Source organism: Mizuhopecten yessoensis, unplaced genomic scaffold (assembly GCF_002113885.1).
Source record: "Mizuhopecten yessoensis strain PY_sf001 unplaced genomic scaffold, ASM211388v2 scaffold716253, whole genome shotgun sequence".
NCBI lineage: Eukaryota > Metazoa > Mollusca > Bivalvia > Pectinida > Pectinidae > Mizuhopecten > Mizuhopecten yessoensis.
This window is the reverse complement of record NW_018480024.1, coordinates 362729-386438: the sequence shown is the minus strand read 5'-3', so window position 1 is coordinate 386438 and position 23710 is coordinate 362729. Positions and strand designations below refer to the sequence as shown.

At 36.0% G+C, this 23710-nt stretch overlaps 2 protein-coding genes across 7 annotated transcripts in view; one reads left to right on the top strand and one right to left on the bottom strand.

The window, feature by feature from the left end:
- LOC110442364 overlaps positions 1 to 23710 on the top strand; it is an 87313-nt gene that overhangs the window by 2869 nt on the left and 60734 nt on the right. Inside the window, exons 2-3 of one of the 2 annotated variants that reach the window (XM_021485930.1) lie at positions 474 to 559; positions 10004 to 10051. In XM_021485930.1, the coding sequence (XP_021341605.1) occupies positions 533 to 559; positions 10004 to 10051 (75 nt within the window). In that variant the 5' untranslated portion in view covers positions 474 to 532. Of the gene's footprint in view, positions 1 to 193; positions 560 to 10003; positions 10052 to 23710 lie in introns of those variants that run through there. The other variant, XM_021485929.1, reaches the window with a different exon arrangement.
- On the bottom strand, positions 13958 to 22591 carry LOC110442365 (trichohyalin-like). Of its 5 annotated transcripts, none has more exons than XM_021485935.1 (6): positions 22516 to 22591; positions 21293 to 21812; positions 18441 to 18578; positions 17965 to 18030; positions 15709 to 16415; positions 13958 to 15666 (listed from the first exon to the last, which is right to left on the bottom strand). In XM_021485935.1, exons 2-6 carry the CDS (start codon positions 21786 to 21788, stop codon positions 15502 to 15504), a joined length of 1572 nt encoding a protein of 523 aa, XP_021341610.1. In that variant the 5' UTR covers positions 21789 to 21812; positions 22516 to 22591; the 3' UTR covers positions 13958 to 15501. The 5 variants fall into 5 exon arrangements, with proteins under 5 accessions (XP_021341610.1, XP_021341611.1, XP_021341609.1 ...); XM_021485936.1 differs by having other exon boundaries at positions 13958 to 15645; XM_021485934.1 differs by having other exon boundaries at positions 13958 to 15981; positions 16024 to 16415.

Sequence of the window (23710 nt, the reverse complement as noted above, 5' to 3'; positions counted from 1 at the left end):
ATAAAAAGTATCAGGCACGCTATATTGCAATTTTCATGTATCAGATGATAAGTGTTAAGCATAAAGCTTATATTTCGAACAAGTGCGACTATTTACGAGACATGTGACAGGTATTAAATAGGGATATGAATGATGGTCGTGTGGCCGACTGCGAGACGTGACGTATGTCCCGAATTATTCCAATAGACATGTTGGACAAATTGCCCAATGTCGTTATTACTGACCCTTTATAACGTCCAAGATATGTGTTTACGTTGAGGGTTAGAACCGTTCTGTGGTCACTAGTGACGTCGCGACGTCTGTGTCCGTGTTTGTGTGTCGGGCTGATATAAGAAATGACCACAACTCTATTTGTATAGTTACTGCTGATCATCAGTTACACGGTAACAACATTCGCCGTTCACCATGTAAGATTAGCTACACCTCATATCCCCCACCAATGTACGTGATGCCCTTGTGTTGTTATATTATAGGGTCAGCACACTGCAGGGCGACACATACTGTCTGACATATCTAGTACGACGTGACAGGTATGGGAAGAAACAACTTCCAGTTACAGGTAAGTACGTAATTAATCTTACCTGTAATTAATACGTATACTGTACAAACGATGATAGCCAGTGTTAATTTAATTAATATCTAAATAGTTTATTGACGTTAGAAATGTTCAGTTTGCATTTTTTTTCTTTCAATTCAAATTAAATGTCTTCAACTCGTACGCATTTGAAAATGTCACATTAATTCATTTGTATTATGTATCGCTACGTATAACAACGTTAATTAATTTGCTAGTCTGTGACAGGACTGTTACCTTTAACCAAACAGGATATTACATTGCCAATTTTCCTTTTGCTAAGCGCCTACTACCAAATACGCACTAAGAATTCAATGTTGAAATGTGTTATACGTGTTTCTCAATGTAGCGTATCCTTTCACATACAATTTCTTTATATAATAATATTACTGAGAGCACTGAAGGGTTGGATTTGAGACTCTAATCACGGTGGTGTATGACACTGAATTATTACCGTGCATCATATAATGGAGGAAAACTAACAAGTATCCTTAAAAAGCAAATTAGGTATCCCTCTATGTAATGTTAAGCGAGCTAAAAAAAAAACGTTGACCTAATTCTGAGAAAGTAGGTCATAGTGACCTAGTTCTACTAGTGACAAGCTACCTTCCCGGTGGACATATACTTGTAACATGTTCGGTGTCCCTACGTAAATCGACAGTAGTGACAAGTAAATAGGTGTTATAACACTACGGTATAGCAACGAACGATCATTCTAATGCCCGGAACAAATTACATTATTCTGTATGTAAAATCTTCTTAAAGGAGGAAATAAAGAGAATAATAATCGAAATCCACGGTGGGATGCTGCCAACTGAAACTAAAGAGACAGACGAAACCATAAATTACGTATAAAAGTGTAGATAAAAAGACATAGAAAAAGGTTGAAAGTCGGTGTGATGACTTGTAAACATCGAGGTCGGTAATGTTTTATTTTCAAATACGATGTTGTGGGAGAACAAGGACCCCCCACTGAGTCGTGGTACGTTATTATGTTTATCTAACTCTCGTGAGTTCATTTCGAAATTTTAACAAGACAGTCGGTAAACCCTAGTCTTTTCAAAATTAACTAACGAGAGTTAGATAAACATGATAACAATAACCGCCACTTGTCGGGAACCTCTATATACTGAAAATGATCTATTTCTCGCTTTATAATGTATTCACGTCTGCCGATTCATGACATTTTATGGATGCCATTTAATAAAGTATTGGAATTAATTATAATTCTTACACTAATACTGTAATATCCAGTGTCGGAAGTGGATGTGCTCCTGTAGTTCTTACCCTGCTTCTAAATGCGAATAGTAAATTTTTTTTTTGGTTTAAACATATTTATCGTGTGAACTGTGAAATGGATCCGCATTTGAATAAGTTATAATTAAAATAAGGAAAGTATTTTAAAGTTATCAAAACCTATTGCTGGATTTGATGTAATAATGCACATGTTCAAAAATGTTTGTATTCATTTCTACCGAAAGTTGAGTATTACCAAACAAAAGTAATTCTTAATTGAAATCAACATTCAAGGTATCAAATTTTAGAGCAGGATGTGTCTTTCGTTGTATATAAAGGAAGCACTCACAAAAAAATGTGAAAGCCATTTTCAAAGGGATGGCCACAATAACAAACCGGACTGTCAACAAGATTTACTCTATAAGGATCATATTTAAGCGGACTACACTAATGTCTAAGTTTTGTATGCAAAATGTTTAATTTACGTTCATCGAAACCTAAGTAGATTTGTGGAGGAGATTGTACATCTGAAATTAAAGAGTTTTTGAAAGAATGTAGAGAAGTCAATGATCCAATAGGTTCAATGAATTCCAACTGCGAAGAGTTGAAGGTATGAATGATGAATTTGTTAGAGAAAGCCTGAAAGGAGAATTCTATAATCGTTATTGTTTCTAAGGGTGTAACGATTATTTTCTGCAACAGTAGACGGTAATTTATAGATCATTTAAATAGTCTGGAGTTAATTTGTTCTGCATTTTATACGAAAGTTGGAGTTTAGTATAGTACAGGTGCCTTCCTGGGATGTCTTTTACGTCACTCAAGTAAGACCCTCTCACCCTCCAAGGATTTAGTTTTTGTCTCCTTTAACAGCTGAAAGTATCTGGTAATAAGCTGTATCAATCGGGAGCCGTCGGCACTTTCCGTATTTTTTCGTTTACGGAAAGTGCCGACGGTCCCCGAATGTGCTAGTTGTCCGTCCTTATCCCGGGAGCTCTCGTTTCAAAACCTAACTAAGATCCACCGGGGTGTGATTTCTTACAAAACATCGATAGTTTACCCAGCAGGAAAGTACAAAGGTTTATCTGAGTCGGTGATTTACTCGGCCACCACAGGGATGGCGCACTAACAGCGCAGCGTACTTACGTAACTGTGCTACCCGACATGAAAGTCTTGTATTGTTGATCTAACGAATTCAATACGAATCGCTTAATCCACTTTTATCAGGGAGATAAGAAAAATGTTTGAAAGGGAGGTGGCAATACCATAAATCGAGTACACATCTTTTTTTTTTAGCTTCGAGCTGTTCTTGCAAATCTTGGTGCGCACTGTTTTCAAGTACAGTGCGATTAAGCTTACATATATTGTATAATGAATTACCCAACATCGCAGGTTTGTTTGTTTGTATATGGTGTTGTATCCACACAACGGCCAAGGCAGGCCTGTAGCTGCCAAAACGCTGATACGCATATGAATTCACCATTTTTTAAAACAAAAACAAAACTAATAGCACTGCTTGTTGCACCCCATCATCCCCTACCAAGTCCCCGTCCTAGAACCGCTCCTAAATGAATCCATTCCGAACCAAGGCTAGCTACGCCCTGCGAGGTCATGTGAGGTCGTTTTCCAAAGATATCTGTGTCACTAAAGGGCATCCTCGACACTCAAGGGGCTACGCTCACTTACGCTCTCTGCACCCCTGGAATATGTCATCGCAAAATTGAAGGCACGAATGTAGCTTTTTGATTGGTATCGGATACAAAATTCTGACCAATTGCAAGGCTTAACCTGCTCTTTGAGGATTACAGAAGAGCGACACCCGACTTCAAAGTCAGTCAATTTTACATATACGCAACCGCGAGATTCTGTTGAATCAAGACTAGTCTTCTTGTCTTCATCACAAGGTGGCACACACTGATTGTGTCCTGACATATTCCAAGGGTGGAAAGAACGGAAGTGTGTGTAACCCCTGGAGTGTCGAGGATGCTCAAAGATTGTTTTTAAAATGGCATCGCTCTGCAGTATCATGGTCTGGACACGGTAGTATGACATTATTGGGAAAACGGACCAACCAAAGGCGCGTGTAAAGACACTGAACAATAAGAGAAGGTAGACGACAAGAGAACGAAATATAGAAGTTATTAGTGTCGATATAGAGGCAGTAGATCACATCTGATTTCTCAACTGTCCCGTAACCAGAACACGGAGGCACACGCACCCTCTTTTTTACAATTCTGCAGAGAACCACATTGGTCGCCTCATGCGATCTCTTTCCCTGAGCCTACGAGCCTTGCAGAATACATCATCTAATCACTCCTCGGGTTTGCCCTCTCGTTTCGAGGACAGTCGCTCTGATTAAGCTGTAAACGTCAGCTGTTTAAATAAAGTCTGTCTCACTTCTGTGAAGTTAGCAGCAGAGGCGGATCCAGGATTTCCTAAAAGAGGGGGGGGGGGCGAGAAATTGTTCTCAATAGTCAACGGTGTGCTGCCGAAGGCAGCTCACCGAGCGCGTAGTGCGAAGAGGGCGAGGGTATGGGAGGGGTCTTCCCCCTTCTGTAAGGGCGGTTTGGGGGATCTCCCCCCCACCCCCCCAAAAAAAATGTGTTTTCTAGAACGTCTCAGAAGCGATTTCCCGTGTTCTGAGGATTGTTTGTACATATGTTTAATTTACAAGAAGAAAAAACATATTTTAAGTATGGCCCAAAGACTTTTTTTGTGTACTGGAAAGAAAATTAAAGTTTCGGTTCAAATTCTCTATCAACAGCGTGTTTTAGAAGTCAGATGGTAGGGTTAGTATAGGGGGAACCTGGTGATGACAAATGTATGAATCCACAGGGGGCTTGTTCATTATTACGAGAGGTCCACCGTCAAAAAATAAATGTAGGGACGCACAATATCTAGTCTTCGGACATTGTACCTACAGTACAGTACTGGCATGTAATAGTTTGTCGAACAAAAGAACAAATAACACCATAACATCGTTGCTGTTTAATCAATGAGTTACTCATGGCATCACTAAGTTGCTTAACAAACGGATAAGTTCAAATCAGTGCGACACCCAAGGCCACTAGCTATATAGTCTCGTGTTTAATAATTGTTGACTAATTCACTAGTGTAGACAATGATATATATGAAATGTCCACGCTGATTAACTCATATAAGGGCGTGCATATTACCAACAGTGGTACATTTGCTAAGCTATTTGGTTAAAATGGTACAACTTAGGAGGCACATACGCGTCACCTTTAAATTTAATTTAAAATTATCATACTTGTAAGTACAGCATATCATCTCATTCTGGTACGTGCAACTTATTACTACGTACACAATAGTATGCTGTGTGAAGATACTTTCTTGTACGTACACGATGGTAAGCTATAAGTACCACAACGAGATATTATGTTGTACATACAAGATAGTTAAACAGTTACAACAATGTATATAATACCAAAATAATTGAATGAATATGTTTAGTCGATTATACATAATATTGTCAGCCGAAAAAATACTTTATCGTTCTTGTATAATGATATGATTAATATCGCCCGGGCGGTTAGGAAGGTTACAATAAAAAGTATTAATTTTCAGATCATCATAACGAGCGGTCAATAATATAATTATGCAACTTATGTTAGTATATTTCCGCCGAGCGTTGCAAGTTGCAACTTCGGGTTTTGCGGAGGTGGTAAAATAAAAAAATAAACACTTTAGGGTCAAGATACAAAGTAGACGAGCGTAGCGATGCCAACAAATATTGTTTTAATAAAGAAAATATAGTAAAAACATCAGATAACGGAAACCAACAATATTTGCTAGGATGCCGTTTGGGATGTGTGGGGCGTAGACCCAGATTTTTTAATACAAGCTCCGTGCATTATTTGAGGCATTTTAAAATGTTAATATGTTCCCATTCCCGGCCGATCAGACCATTTCGGGCCGGCCGGAAAAGGTCAGTCCGCCGCCAAAAAAAGGGGGGGCGGGGCCGGGTGTGCCCCCCGCCTAAATCCGCGCCTGAGCAGGAGGTGGGCTTTTGATGTGTTTACATCACAGGCGCTGAGTTAGTCATTTTGGAAAAAAATCTAAATGAAAAAAGGACCGGTCCGGAACATTATCGGTCTCATCCACAGGGACCTGGGAATTTGTTACAGCTATATTTGGACCCTAACTGAAGTGTTCAGAATAATTTTACATGTTTTATGAGTTAAGACCAACTTTCGATAAAAAAAAATCACCCCTATAATTATGTAAAATTAACCTGAACACCTAGCTTAGTTCATGTCAGAATTGTACCTGCTGCCCCCAATTGCATGATCGTAAGAGGCGACTAAATTTGGGACCTTATCTCTTCTCTCCTTTCTAAATAATTTTCTTCTTCCTAATGTCTCCCTTGACAATGCCTCACTTTTGGCCATTTGTTGAGCGTTCGCCCCTGTGAGGAAGGCTTTGGGTTCTGTCCCCTGGCCGAGACATACCAAAGTCTTTAAAAATGGTAGTTTATACTCCTGCTTAACGCTCAGCAAATTAGGAGTGGGACGACTGGTTCGCCCGTTGTCAGTATAATGTGACCGGGTGGGGCGTCCTGCTGGGTGTCTTCGGCAGTATGTTTCAGTGAGGTAGCACTATAAAGTCGGCATCAGTTCCGCGCTATCACAAGGAGACAAACACGAACATATCGCAGCCTCCCAAAATACACACACATACACTACACGCATGCATCTTGCACACATGGGAGGCCGTCCTTAAATGACCTTAGCTGTTAATAGGACGTTAAACAAAATCAAACACACAAAGTCCATGTCCAAATATAGCTGTGACAAATTATCAGGGGCCTAGCTGTGGTTGAGTCCCCTTTTTTAAATTAGTTTTTATTAGCTCACCTGGCCAAAAGGGTGTCGTCCGTCGTCCGTCGTCCGTCTGGCGTCAACTTTGTTACTTTAAACAACTTCTTCCAAATATCCAAGATGCCTAGTGTGATGGTATTTGGCCGGTAGCATGCTTGGATGAAGGGTAACCAAGTTTGTGCAAATGCATGACTTTCGCCTATTTTCAAGGTCATAGGGTGAAATATGTTAAAATCACTTAACCACTTCTGAATTATCAGAAGGCCCAGGATGCTAATGTTTGGCCAATAACATGCTGGGATGAAGGACTACAAAGGTTGTTCAAATGTATGACCTTATATTCAAGCTCACATGGGTCAAATATGTTTTAAACCTTTAAAACGACATCTTCTGACTAACAATAGAGATTGTCGAAATCTGGCCAGGGCTACCAAGTGTGTTTAAATGAATGAACCTGACTAAAATTCAAGATCACATGGGTAAAATATATTTAAAACCATTAAGAAAACTTCTTTTGAATAACCATTAGACCCATAATGTTGATATTTAAACAGTAGCATGCTTGGATGAAGGGCTACCAAGTTTGTTCAAATGAATGACCTTGACCTATATACAAAGTCACATGGGTCAAATATGCTGTGAACCTTTAAACAACCTTTTCTGAATAACCAAAACGCCAAAAATGTTGACATCTGGCTAGTAACATGCTTGGATAAAGAGCTATCAAGTTGTTTTCATTTGAATGACCTTGACCCAATTCCAATGTCCCATTTGGTCAAATGTGTATAAACCTCTAAATGACATAATCTCAACAAACAAAAGGTCTGGAGTGTTGATATTTGGCAAGTGGCATGCTGAGATGAAGGGATATAAAATGTGTTCAAGGTAATGACATTGTTCGACATTCAAAGTCACAGGGGTAAAATGTGTTTCAAACATTTAACAGGTTTACTGATAGTTTGCCTGTAACTTTATTTTTATTCACTTTTACACGTGAGCTTAATACCAGGTGAGTGATGCAGGCCCATTGAACATCTTGTTGTTACTATGACTCGAATTTCTCAACTAGGTGTTATTTATTTTTTAAGTCTGAAAACGAGTCGGAGCATTGCTAGTTGCTGATTAAACGACACCAGTTTCTCGTGACTACAAACTTCATTATCATTTCAGACGTCAACCGTTCCCCATCCTTCCTATAGATATGTATGTTCATCCTTAACTCATTTACCCCTGGAGACACATTTGAACTCTTCCAATTCAAAGGTTGGACAAGTTCATTATGACATTTCAGGGGAGAACGAGTTAACAAACACGTATCTCTTTGTTCGGAATGTTTAGTCATTATCCTGTCATCTTCTGGTCATTATAAACAGATAACCCATGGAAAGGCGCGGACAAATGTTCTCCGGATTTACGTAAATTGTTTGTGGCATATCGTGTATCTTCCCTGCTACACATACATTTTATGGACGTAAGTTTATTTGAGTGACAATGGCATAGTTGTGTGTCGAATACTGAAATCAGGTATCGAATTCCAATAATTGAGCCTTACATTATAACAGATCTTTGCTTCGGAATGTCCCGTTTGTTATTTATATATAGCTTGATATAATCTTTCTACATTTTTGTAGATTGTCAAGTACCCCAATATTTGTGATGACAGCGTGACGATCAAGCTCTTTCTTACAACAGAACATTTCGGTGTTTTTTTTTCCCAATTCATGTACATTTTTCTAATCGCACGTGACTGAGGAAACAAGACACATACATCAATACAACACTGTGTTAGATAATCGGTTCAGTCTGGCCCAGATAGTCGTGTTTCTGAGCAATGAAGTATTAACGTAAAGCGGGTCAGCAGCCTTGAGCACTACATAACAATGTATGACGGAACACAAGGACGACATCACTTGATTATAACTTAAACTTACGGTATTATTTAATGGTGTGAGGCAAAGATCAAATGAATGCTTAAATGCTGATCTCATTCAATGAAGAGATGGTGACGGTTATTTAGGATTTTATCATTTATTTGGGCAATTATTAGTATTATATATTATTTTATAATATCCTTTAATCACCATACAAGCAAGTTACACGCCAAACATCATCATCTTGGCGTTTTTGGTTCTGTAGAAGTTATTAAAATAGTTTTTATTAGTTTGACCTATCTGATCTGCAATGTCGGTCGATGTATTTAGTAATTTATTTGGACAGTCTTTTCACCGAAAAACAGCCAGTTGCCAGACATCTTTGTATCTCATGGTTCACAAACGATCAGTAATATATAGTTCAACATATTTACCGTATTTGCCCCTTTTATATGATTGTAGGTTATTATCATTCATCGAAGTACAACAAACCAAACATAATTATCATGTTTATAGGCCTCCTGGCTCGTTAGAAGAAGTTATAGGGTTCTTACCCATGTTACATCAGTCACATTGAAAGAAAGTCAAGGTCATTTATTTAAGAAACGTGATACTACTTCACTCCAGGAAGAATAACAAATACAAACCCAATGGAATTCTGCTTCTCGGTAGTCGCTGGAAGATTTCACCGAGTACATTTGACTCGCGTGACTTTTAATGTGATCCAAAGTATTTTGACTGAGCAAACATGATACCGCGTCAATAAAGCACAGCTACATGCATCATTAGCCGTATGACTTATCAGAGAACGATTTTAACACAAACCTCAAATGACACTTGCTGCGCATGCTGCCATGGTTACGAGGACGTTAAACCCCAAACAAACCTCTGTAACGTTGAATATGAGCTAAGGTTTTCTAACTAGTCCCTCGCCCTAGTAAGGTACAGGTCAGTAAACTTATTTCAGGAATCATGGTTAAAAAACATTGCTTAAAGAGTCTTATATATTTGGCTTCTGAACTTCAAGGTCATCTATTCCAGCAAACGGGATATTTCCCCGGTTTTTGAGATATGGATTAAGCTTACAGGAACTTTATACCTGTACCTGTTGAGTCAAGTATTGCTTGATATCCTACTGTTTCATTCATGACGATCAAGATAAAAGGGCCGGACACAATAATGTAATCGCAGGGACACATCACATATAAATGGGCGTCACGCACGTATTTTCTGCTTTATTTTATACTGTGAGGCCCATTTATATGTGACATGTCCATGTGAATGAGATTCGGTTTATTTTCTTCATATATATCTGTGCAACTATCAATGGCTCCCGCGAAAGTTGATATCGAATTATTCACGAAATCACAGGACAGCATACTAAGTATTAAAGCGTAGGCTATGATTTTGAAACTCGATGGTAAATACAACATTTGTTTACAAATACATAAGTTGTATAATCACTTTTTTATTTGGTGTTGCAGGTGATAGACGGTGACACCAACAGCCGAGATGGTAGTACGTATCAGTTGGTAAGTAGGCCAGAAAATACCATACAGCCACAAGTACTGGGATTAATAGGAAAACAAGATTTCTGGTTTTTTTTTCTCAAATTACCTTTTCTTTGATGTATGTTTTTGAATAAATTTCTGTTAGCCATGTTTTCGTGGATCATTCAACAACAAGAAAATACCGAGTTGTAAACAAAATCATAACTCGGACTCAAAATCGATAAAACTAGGGCAACATATGAACAAAGGGAAATTGCACGGAGACCCTTGAATGTTCCGGAAGGGTAAGCGTAAGTTTGAAATAGTTTTTTTTGTAATTGCTGCTCTGGTGGTTTGATTAGATTTTTTGATTGAAAAAAGATACAATAGAATTTAAAATGTCTTTAAAATGAACTCTGTATAGCTCATATCGATATTTTTAATAGTGAAACCTATAAGAGTTATCTTCCTTGCAGCTGATTTTTTTTCGGTTTTTAATTCTCCTGTGGTGGTCGTACTTCAGAATGGCCCAGAGATATGAGTTGACCTCGGCTAAACCCCTTACACATTGTCAGGTTCATTTGTCACTCATCCTTCACAAGCAAAACCTGAGTTTTAAGTTCAGAAATTGATTCAAATGCAAATTAAAATTTGAAACAGTGTTTTTTTTAAATGGCAGTCTTTAAACATTTTCTCATTTCTCTAACGCATCAATTGACCTTTAACATTCAATCTTTGATTTCCCTTTTCAAAGTATGATCCTAGCCCTACTATTCCGTCTTTGCGTATTGCAGAGTTATCTTCTCTTGGGAGCAGGTATTGACTGTTAAGTCACTTGTTTGTGAGAGTAACGTCATCAATTTTTGAGAAAACGACGTAATTTTCTCACACAAACCAATGACGTAACAATCAATACCTGCTCCCAAGAGAAGATAACTCTGCAATACGCAAAGACGGAATATACAGGTATGATAACATTTTTACCCTCAGTCCCAATATTTTGGCCCCCTGGTCTTCTTCAATGATGAAAGTCAACAATAAATTTCAAATTAGTCCATCTTGCATTTTTGGAAGAGGAATAAATAAAATAGAATCCACATAGTTTTTACAGGTTATATATATTTTCGTTCGTTGTGTGCACATTGATCATCAACACTGAGCTGCCTTACAATGAAAGCAGCTAAAGACAGAAATACTGATCAAAAGATATTTCTGGCATCTAAACATCTTTTGATTTATCAAGTTATTGAGGTGCACATGAATTCAACTGCATGAATATGTCGGGGCAAGAGTACCAGGCATCTATAACTACAACATACGAAAGAAAACCTGAATTTATTTCAATATTTATTTCAATAATAAATTCGTAATTGTCAATGAACCTAGATCCATCATCAGCAACATTCTCAACATGGTTCTGACCTTCAAGCTGAAAATATATCAGGATATCTAAATTATCCATCCAACGATAAAAAGGCTACGTGGAAGCTGCCACGTACGATTGTAAAAGCACACCCAACAGTGTGGCTGTATCAAGGTCTAGAACTCTACAGTGAGGATGTGGCCAGTTTTGCAATATCAATTAACATGTAGTATATTTGTTCTCCGGAACAAATCAGTTAATTTTATAACAAATTTTGGTCACATCAGTAAAGAAGAGGCCCATGGGCCTAAACGGTCACCTGAGTCTACAGTATTTATTTTTGTTGTTGAAATATGTACCAATTTGAGTAAAAAATAGTATAATGTTAACTTAACTTTGTCAGGACCATGAGCTGATCATTCCTAGACCAATTTTAAGTGAGATCGGCCTATTAGAACTTAGTAGCAAAATAGCGGCCATGGCAGCCAAATTGTATTTCTGATTGACCCGAAAAATAACAACACTTTGTCAGGACCATGAGTCAATCATTCCTACAAAGTTTCAGTTCAATCGGCCTAGTAGAACTTGACTTTAAGTTTGAAATAGTTTTTCAAAATGGCGGACGTGGTGGCCATATTGGATTTCTGAACGACCCGAAAAATAACAACACTTTGTCAGGACCATGAGGCGATCATTCCTACCAACTTTCAGCTAAAGCTCAGGTGACCTAAAAATGCAATGTACATACAAAATTATCATATAACATTTCTAAAGGCATATAACAACATATGACAATAAAATAACAGCTACACAGTGAAAATTAGCTGACAAGATCACCCAGACAGAGTGCAAGACGGAAAATCAGATATTTTTGTGGGGCTCAAATTTCGAAGTTTCCCTGACAAAACACCACTTTGTGGATTACAAGTACTCTTTCAAATGGATATTTGCTTTATATCCAACTTGTAATTACTTTGTGGACCTATGAGTTCATGGAAGAAGATAACCCACAAACTTACCCCACGAAAATTAGTGATTTAACAGTAGGTGGTCTTTCTGAACAGATACTTACTATGTAGAATATTTTATGTAGGATATTCTAAGGTTGGCTGTTATAGACAGGTGGTCATTAAAGACAGTTGTCTCTAAAGCAGGCTTCAATATACAATATATATATATATAAATAACTGTAACTGAATTCTGACCATTCAGACATAATTCTGACTTGTGTAGCATACATGTTAGAAAACTGATTTTCTTTAATCCTGGATCATTTTCAGCATAAAAGAACACTCTACTCATATTTAACTCATCTTTTCTGCCTGTGTTAAAGAAACCTGCCTATTAAGGTCAAACTACTCCAGCAAATATCAAGACATTATCTTAAATAAGAAACATCAGTTTGGTAATCATACTAAAAAAACTTAATGAATTAAAACTTTCTACATTTTAAAACCAACTGGTTCCTTTGGTGTCTATCTTATAGGACTAAATAAGCATAGTCAGCATACCCCGGTAATCTCCTCTTGACTAGTATTAACTGAATTTGATATGCTCAGTTGTATTTTTTAAGATCAATTTGGTTCATTGATTTCAAAACAAAACGACATGATCGATACATTATGCAGGATGATTTCAATTAGTATCATTTTCAGTGAGTAATTGAGTCATATAATAGTCTTAACCAGTGGGCTTTCAATGTATCATTGTGTATAACAGTAAGTCTAAAACAGTGGGCTTTCAATGTATCTTTGTGTATAACAGCAAGTCTAAAACAGTGGGCTTTCAATGTATCTTTGTGCATAACAGTAAGTCTAAAACAGTGGGCTTTCAATGTATCTTTGTGTATAACAGTAAGTCTTAACCAGTGGGCTCTCAATATATCATTGTGTAACACAGTTATAATATTTTGTATCTCATAACTATGAGAGAGATATATATAACTGCCATATTGTCTACGTATGTGTTATTGACATACCATGAACTATCACCTCTGTCACTTTCCTAGTATACATACAAAAATCTACTAAGATCTACAAACTTAAAGTAAGTTTGTATAGGAAATACAAAAAAAAAAAATCTAATACTAAAGACACAGATCTATTGTAAATGATAGCAAGCACTAAAGATACTGGTACAGGTCATGTATTTCTACATCTACATCAGGTCCATGTAACCATGCATTGACCTCACCAAGTCCATGACTGATAAACACATGGCATTCATACTCTGATAAGTATAAAATGTAAGCATAAACAACTTAAAATGAAACATGAAAAAGAAAACATATTTTATCAACAAGTCGCATACTGAATAGTCATACACTGAAATAGCACTTTATATAAAATTAGGGGAATCCTAAAATCAAAAAATTTAGACCAGCTAAATACTTGTTTAAAAATCTTAAATAAGTTATCTTTAAAATCAATTCATTCTTAAATATCTAATCATTTTAACAACTTGTGTAAAACAAAATATTCTTGTTTTCCTCATTATTTTGTTACTTTTTTTTTTTAACTTTTTCTGAAAAGTTTTTCAAAAATAGATAGAAAACAATATTTTGTGTTAAAAAAATATCCCATAAAGTGACCAGCAGATATGTACTGTCCAGTTCCCTGTGTTAATACACTGGTCATGATATTGCTGCCTACATACTGCTAGTCAACCAGTTCATCATGTTGCTGCCATAAAATGTCTTTTAGTTTGATGACAAAGTCGGTGATGTAACAAACAACGGGATGAATATGTTCCGTAGCATGTTGTACGTGTTAACGCGTGTCGTAAAGATTCTTACATAAATGTACGCATGTTTGTGAAAAAATAATTAACAATTGATTTCTGTAACTAACAGCAAACAACTTTGTAATATACTTGTCAGATTGAAAGATGACAACAGTTTGGTTAAAATAAATCTCTAGTACAGAGCAGTGGAAGACACTGAAAAGCTTTAAAAACGATATTATATAAATACATTTATACATACTTAATCATGTGTACAGTGACAGAAAATCTACTGTGTAATGCTATGTTTCAATGTGTGTGCTATGGTATACCCAGTTTGATTACATAATGATTTTCCTGGGCATATCAGAGTTACCTCCCCTTACAAACCATACAATTGCTGCCATTTATCTTACAAAGGGGAGACTACTCTGCCAGTGGAGAATGATAAAGTGTTACCTGTGAGTCCATTTGTCAATATGGATGACCGTGTAAAAGCTTATACAGTAAAACCTCTATATATTGCCAATTTTTTTACCGCCAACAATGTCCCTTTTTCTTGTTTTTAAAGAATTTCTTTATACACTTCCCTTAGCCCAAATTCATCTGGCCCTGACACCAGACTTTAAACATTTTGACAGATAGATGTCTGGTACATCTATCTGTCAAAATGTCTAAGTCTGGTGTCAGGGTCAGAGGAAACTTGGGCTAACACTTTCCTCAATTCATCGCCAAACCTCTTTATGATGCAAACAAATCACTTAAACAAATGGTGGTAATATAACAAGGGTTTACTGTTGTTTAAAAGTGGTCAATATTTAATGTTCAATAAGGAAAACATAATAAAATGTTTGTGTTCAATATTTTGTCAAAGTAAGAATTTCATAAGTATAAGAAAACAAAAAGTCTTAATATGATTTGCCACTAGTGTTTGGATGATATTAGCACTATCATGTTGTGAACAGTCAGAAAAACTGAATCAAATCACCATTAAATAACTACAGTTATTATGGTGCATTCTTTACCATGGCTTCAGACATGAAAAATACACTGATGAAAATGAAAGTAAAATGAAATTAACACGGAATAATTTCATGTGAATAAATAAATTTAAAATACATGTAGTATATGTTCTGCAATGGCTACATATATAACTATTTACAGATGGTATTGCTGGAGAAATATTCTTCAAAATATCAAGATGAAAATCACAGACATACTTGTTCACATTCATATCACAATCACAACTGATGAAATAATGGCACTCTCATAACCTTACATCCGACGGTCAGGGGTGTGGAGCTGACATATTTCCTCAGCCTACCGTCTCTATGTACACCTTGTAACTTGTTCACCTCACACTCTCACACACAATAACTATCACGCGAGATTGCAAACACATCCACAATCACCTCGCATACAACGACGACTGCTGCATCTTTAACAAGAGCTGTCTTTTTTCTGCCTCGAATTGTGCCATCATTTTTCGCTTTTCTTCTTCAAAAAATTGCTGGAGTTGTTCTCGCTCTGCCTCAGCTTTCACTCTCTCTGCCTCAGCTTTCACTCTCTCTTCCTCCTTCTCCTGCTCTAACTGTACATTTTTCACTCTCTCTGCCTCAGCTTTCACTCTCTCTTCCTCCTTCTCCTGCTCTAACTGTACATTTTTCACTCTCTCTGCCTCAGCTTTCACTCTCTCTTCCTCCTTCTCCTGCTCTAACTGTACATTTTTCACTCTCTCTGCCTCAGCTTTCACTCTCTCTTCCTCCTTCTCCTGCTCTAACTGTACATTTTTCACTCTCTCTGCCTCAGCTTTCACTCTCTCTTCCTCCTTCTCCTGCTCTAACTGTACATTTTTCACTCTCTCTGCCTCAGCTTTCACTCTCTCTTCCTCCTTCTCCTGCTCTAACTGTACATTTTTCACTCTCTCTGCCTCAGCTTTCACTCTCTCTTCCTCCTTCTCCTGCTCTAACTGTACATTTTTCACTCTCTCTGCCTCCTTCTCCTGCTCTAACTTAACAGTCTTGAGTCTCATTGTCTCCTTAAGTGCCCTGGCTTTGTTCTGCTCCTGTATGATCCCATCGACAGCCTCGTTAGCCAACTCTTGGGCCTCGTTCCTTGCTTCCATAGCAGTGTTGACTTCCTGTAAGGCCTCTAGTTTCTCCCTATGGCGACGATCTGCCCTGTTTCTCTCCTGTACAGCTCGTGCCTGCTCTGTAGTAACCTGGTTGTCAAGGAGACGAGCCCTCTCCTGGAGCCGCTCCTTGTCACGGTTTATGTTGGTGACCTCCTCGTCTTTAACAGCCAGCTGATTGATCAGGTGCTCTGTAACCAATGTATACCAACTTAAATATTCATGTATAACACATTGTGATAATAAGTCATTATCTAGATTTTACATTCTCTTTTTAAATTTCAATATATTTTAAATTCTTAACTTTGGAGGAAAAGAGAGTCAAATATGTTACTCATTCACCCCTGAAATTTCATAATGAACTATTCCAACTTTTGAATTGGAGAAGTTTAAATGTGTCTTCAGGAATGAATGAGTTACACAGAATTAACTCTCCGTTTGCTTTATAGCTGTCTTTGTCCTCACAATATTTTAATGATGAAATTGCTATTTATGTAATTTTAGTGTTGAATTTGCAGTCATATTCACTCTACCATTGCGTAATAGCTTCAAATTTGTCCCATTGTTATAGTGCTTGATTTAATTTGCTATTCCATTACTTCATAACTCCTTTACCATATCATAGTTCAACACTGAATTTGTCATCATTTTACAGCAAAAAAGTGAATATATAAAGTGAACAAATTATATTTTTTACATGCCCCATTTTACGACTGTGTCTTCAGTTTCACAGGATACAACATAATATAGCCAAAATGTTCTAATCATTATATCAGGTGTGATAAAATCATATGTATGCATGGTATATATTGTATTACCTATGGCAGTACAATATAATTACTAATTACAGGTGTGGTATAATTATATGTATGGTATATATTGTATTACCTATGGCAGTACAATATAATTACTAATTACAGGTGTGGTATATAATTATATATATGGTATATATTGTATTACCTATGACAGTACATTGTAGTTACTAATTACAGGTGTGGTATAGTTATATGTATGGTATATATTGTATTACCTATGACAGTACATTGTAATTACTAATTACAGGTGTGGTATAATTATATGCATGGTATATATTGTATTACCTATGACAGTACATTGTAATTACTAATTACAGGTGTGGTATAGTTATATGTATGGTATATATATTGTATTACCTATGACAGTACATTGTAATTACTTATTACAGGTGTGGTATAGTTATATGTATGGTATATATTGTATTACCTATAACAGTACATTGTAATTACTAATTACAGGTGTGGTATAGTTATATGTATGCTATATATTGTATTACCTATGACAGTACATTGTAATTACTAATTACAGGTGTGGTATAGTTATATGTATGCTATATATTGTATTACCTATGACAGTACATTGTAATTACTAATTACAGGTGTGGTATAGTTATATGTATGCTATATATTGTATTACCTATGACAGTACATTGTAATTACTAATTACAGGTGTGGTATAATTATATGTATGGTATATATTGTATTACCTATGGCAGTACAATATAATTACTAATTACAGGTGTGGTATATAATTATATGTATGGTATTTATATTGTATTACCTACGACAGTACATTGTAATTACTTATTACAGGTGTGGTATAGTTATATGTATGGTATATATATTGTATTACCTACGACAGTACATTGTAATTACTTATTACAGGTGTGGTATAGTTATATGTATGGTATATATATTGTATTACCTATGCCCGTACCTTTGATACGGTTATACTGGTAATCAAACTCGGCTTGAGTCGGCTCTCGTCCATCTGAAAAATCCCACAAATACAACGAAGTGAACAGGAGCAAGGGCAATAAGACAATTTACTAAATAACCTTCACCAACTTACCAAAGAAAGATGTATTTATCTTGAGAACCATCAATGATTTATGTATTGTTAATTATAAACCTTCTAAGACCAGTACTAGTGGTGCCTTACAGAAATCGTAACATTCACGGAAACCAGAGATGACTTTCAGGTAAATTAAATATTCATAGAGAACCAGTAATAACTTATGACATCATAACCTTCATGTAAGACCAGTGTCTTACAGAAATCCTAACATTTATGATCATAAGAAACCAGTGAAGATTTACAGCTATATATAATAACATTCACAGAGAACCAGTGATGACTTAAGAGATCGCAACCTTTATTGAGAACCAGTGATGACTTACAGAAATCATAACATTCGTGGAGGACCAGTTGAACATCGGCAGAGAAGGCGTACTTCCTAGTCCCAACATACACATTTACCACAGCATCTTCCCTCGTCCCCAGAGTGTGTATCAGGCTAGCAAAAGTTATTGCCTCACCTGTCAGAAAGATTAAACAACTGTTAATAAAGAGTCGATACATGTACATATAATGTTCATTTTAAGGGCCTTGGCCTTGTCTGAAATACGATGAGGTACACCAGCTGGGGTGCAGATATATTCAGTTTTCACCACTCTAATATCTTCATCCTGACTTATTTGAATGAAACTTAACACATTGAGTTAAAGTGTTCCGTACGTACATACTAGACTATACGATAAATGAGTGCTTGTCTCAGAATCCTGTCATTAAGATCATGACTTCTGTTTACATGTATAAAGTGAGGGATTTCCTTCCTTTGTATCATATTCATCTTTTCTAGGTTTTAATGAAACATTACATGTGGTTTCATAACTAAAATACCTTGATTTTTTATTTTTTTATTTAACCGTGATCAGATTCCTGATACCTGAACTGAAAGTCAAGGTCACTGAATATATTTGCTACCCAGGCCTCTGCTATCCATATTTGTAATTATATTTATCAAATATGAAATTTCATAATCACACATGATCTACCATGCTCTACCATGCATACATGTTTGTTTGGATTTCGAGGAAAAAAATCAACATAATTACATAAGTGCATATTAAGCATAAAATACCTCTCACAAACTTGTGTTGAGTTCAGTGTACTGTAACATACATGTAGGGTCATAGTTACTGTTTATAAGTAGAAATTTTGCCAATCCTTGCGTTAATTTTATTGGAATAAAGAAATGTAATGAGAGCATTCTTGCCTCACAAACAATGCACAGTCCTACTTTCGGATCGCATATTTATAAATATATATATACTCATCACACAATGAAGGCCATTCACTGTATATATATGAAAATTTCATCTCCACCCTTTATTTTTATTGAAAAATCTAGCTAATATATCCATTTTACATGTCACGTTGGCCATGGATTCACTTTTAAGTGTTTACAATAATTCAATTATTCTTCTACATGCATGAATCTATAATTTCACAAACCATACCTCATCTTATCTCTCCAGGTTAGACATGCATATTGTTTTTTTTATGTGCACATACCTTCAACTAATATACCCCCAAACATCATTTTCAAAATTGGTTGTCCTTATATAACCCCAAACAACACCCTGGTTGTCATTAACTTACATACCCCCAAACAACATCTTGCATTGGTTGTCATTAACTTTTATACCCCCAAACAACACCCTGGTTGTCATTAACTTATATACCCCCAAACAACACCTAGTTTTTCTTATATACCCCCAAACAACATCCTGGTTGTTCTTATATACCCCCAAACAACCCCCTGGTTGTCATTAACTTACATACCCCCAAACAACATCTTGCATTGGTTGTCATTAACTTCTATACCCCCAAACAACACCCTGGTTGTCATTAACTTATATACCCCAAACAACATCTTGGTTGTCATTAACTTATATACCCCCAAACAACACCCTGGTTGCCATTAACTTATATACCCCCAAACAACATCCTGGTCATCCTTATATACCCCCAAACAACACCTTGGTTGTTCTTATATACCCCCAAACAACACCCTGGTTGCCATTAACTTATATACCCCCAAACAACACCCTGGTTGTCATTAACATATATATATACCCCCAAACAACATCCTGGTTGTTCTTATATACCCCCAAACAACACCCTGGTTGTTCTTATATATCCCCAAACAACAGCTTGATTCTGACACTAAACCTCACTATGTATATGAATATAACGCATAATGGTTAATTATATAACATGATGTCCTCTTGTTTGCCAGCTTATCTTTGCTGCTTATATATAATTAGAATAAAGAAAACTATAAAGAAGTGTTCAAGATATTAAAATACTATTTTTCATCCTGATATTTAAATCATATAATAAATCCAACATGTAAACATGTACATCTACATCTATGACAGTTTTACCATATTAATGTATGTAATGCATAACTATAAGTACATTTTAATATATTTGAGTACACTATGATGTATGTGTGTACAATATACAATGTATGTGTAGATATGTGAAAACTTGATTGAAAGATTTAGTGTACAAAGTATCACGCTTGATCATTGTATAGGTATGCTACATATACCCCAGTTGATATGCTACCCCAATTGGTACAGTCAGAAAATGGTCTGAATATATATATATATAGTACCTTAAAATTAATTAAGCAATGAATGCTTTAGCAAATGTTGTCATGGTCCTATAACACACATTGCTATTGATCATGATGATATTATTTAAGCCCAACAGGGCTTTATGCAAGTTTGTCAGCAATAGAAATGTGTGTTATTTTAGCTATAGGGCCATAACAATATTTGCTAAAATATTCATCATTTATATTTACATTTTGATAGAGTAGTTACGATTTATTAAGCTATTTCAAACAGTCTTGACACCAATAGAATGGATGATGTCACAATAGAAATTGATGACCTTACAAAAGCAAATGTTGTTATAGTCTCATAACAACATTTGCCTTTCCAATGCATTGCAAAGATATAACAATAGAGATATTTATCAGCATTTACATCAAATAGTTTTGTTTTCAGCAACATTTTAAGAGTATGCGATGACTCAAAATTAAACATGTCAGAAAAATCAGAAAAAATATGTACATTTTTGTACGTCTACAAAATTTGGGAGGATTTTGAAGGGGTTAATTATAAGTATGTTTAAGTGTTGATCTAATTAATAAAAGCATTGATAAAAGCTATACCTCTGCCATGAAGAATTTCCAGTCCATTCCTGATCTCAGCATCAGTGAACTTTAACATTTCCTTGATCACTCTGACGTGGGTTTGGATCATCTCCTGCCCTATCCAGTCCTGGGACGGCTCGGACACCTCCACGGTGGTGACCAAGGTGTAATATTCTTCCATACACTGCCCATAAAACTCATGACGCAAAATCAAATTACCATGCTCCTCTGCAGAACCAAAATCCAATCCCTGTACACAATCATACACATATAAACCACCCGGCACTGTAATCCACTGTAGTGTGCCTTTCTTTAGGGATTCCCAGAACTCGACTCCCAACAAAATATTTTCTTCAACAGACTTTTCAGTACACACATTCTGTATCCTGGACATAACCCTGTCATACACGCTGCTTTCCTGGTGAGTAGATCTCGCTGACCCAATCTCATTCATAAGGGCAGCGCCTAACACTGAATCAGATTTGATGAAAACAGGTGTCATGTTGCAGGCCATGATTTCTTTGTATATTTAATTAACCTGAAATAATAAAAGTATGATGTTGTATTAACATTATCTTGTAATATCAATGGAACACTAAACAGTCAATATATATACATACACATTGACCCTCAAACTGTCTCTGTCAAACACAATTAACAAACAGCAGCAATCAACTTATAAACTTAGCATATTGTTTACAAAACATCTATAAGGGATACTCAACAGATACTATAATGATGTTGATGTAGAAATTATATTAACTGTATATACTATTTTTCATGTCTATGACAACATGAATTGAGCATTTATGTGTTTAATGGCATGACATTGATAATATCAAGACTATTGTGGCGACTGAGGTGGACATTTCGGAAAACAATGTTTGACAGATTCCACATCAAGTTTCCGTTCACATTCGGGGTTTCAAGCAATATTTTGTCATGCAAATGAAGTTTAACATTTTTTTAATAAACTGGCATTAAATATATCTGATTTTGAAGGATTCCTGTGTACGCGACACAAAACGTGTTTGTTTTGCTTTAGGAAATACACGTGAAATCCATGTTCATGATGTTGTTATTTATTTGGCAAGTGTCCCCTGTCAATTTTAGCAAATATCTCGAGAACTTGCTATAAATGATCACCTCATATTACACGTCGGTGCTTGTAACTTCATTATGGACCTCTGAAACTGTGCAATTGTTCAAATTGATAGATATATAGTCGTTTAGATGCTTACCTTAACTAGATCAAGTTGTTCTATTTTGGTAAAATATACCATCCACCATTTTCTAACAACAACGGTTAGGCCGACGCTTGAGTTTGTGAACTCTTCTTCTCCTCTTCTCAGCAGAACGTTTGACTGAGTCGGATGCTGCATCTTGACTGGCTGGCGGGGAAAGTTGCGGCAATTTTGGAATTCATTGTCAGTCCACGAAAAGGTTATCTGATCGCAGCTCTTCATGGCAAAGTTGTTACTCACGGATTTTTATCAAGATTAAAAAATATATGCATTCCGCCTATGACAAGTAAATAAGAATAGACTTGGAATGATATTAGAAACGAATTTCATGTTATGTCAAATAACACAAACCCATGTGGCCTGATCATAACTTATGATCAGGCCACATGGGTTTGTGTATGTTTATTTGTGCTGTGACCCATATCAGTAGGCCTATAACGTTAACGCATATGTTTATTTCAGACATTTGTAACGAACCCCTTTGATCAGGCTTCATGAGTTTGGAAATGTTGTGGTCACTGTATACGTACTACAGAGGGGTCAGGTCGTTTAGGTAACAAGACGAATGTCGTTTCGGGACTTTTTTCGGGTCGTTTCGGGACATGTCAAAAGTCGGTTCGGGAATTTTCATTTTTTTCTTCTGTAGATACCATATTGTCTTTCTTTTTTAATAACATGTTTTAACATCAAATAAATTTGAACAATGGATTGGATAAAAGTTATTACAACTTATATCCTTCTCCCGCCATACATTTACCATTATACATGATTTAATTTAATAAAATATTAAGTAAATATATATAATATTCACAGACACAAATACACAACGTAAAAACATCGTTCAAACTATATTACTGGATTTGATGAATTGATTCACTTGTCTAAAACATATTCTACGTGTTTCAAGTTTTTACTTTCATGAAATTTAATTTCAATATAACCAGGGATGTTATACACATCCCTGATATAACCAAAAAAAATATGATAAAAACATTGTTGGAATCAATGTTAACTCATTCCTCACTTAATGTCAATAATGGAGAATAGAGTGAATTGAAAATATTGCAATATCAAACAATTGCAATGAACCTATCAATAATGAAAGAAATTGAATGTTGAATTTCATAAGTTTCTCTAGATCTGTATTTAATAATGAGACTAGTTTCACAATTAAGGTAACAACACACTGTTA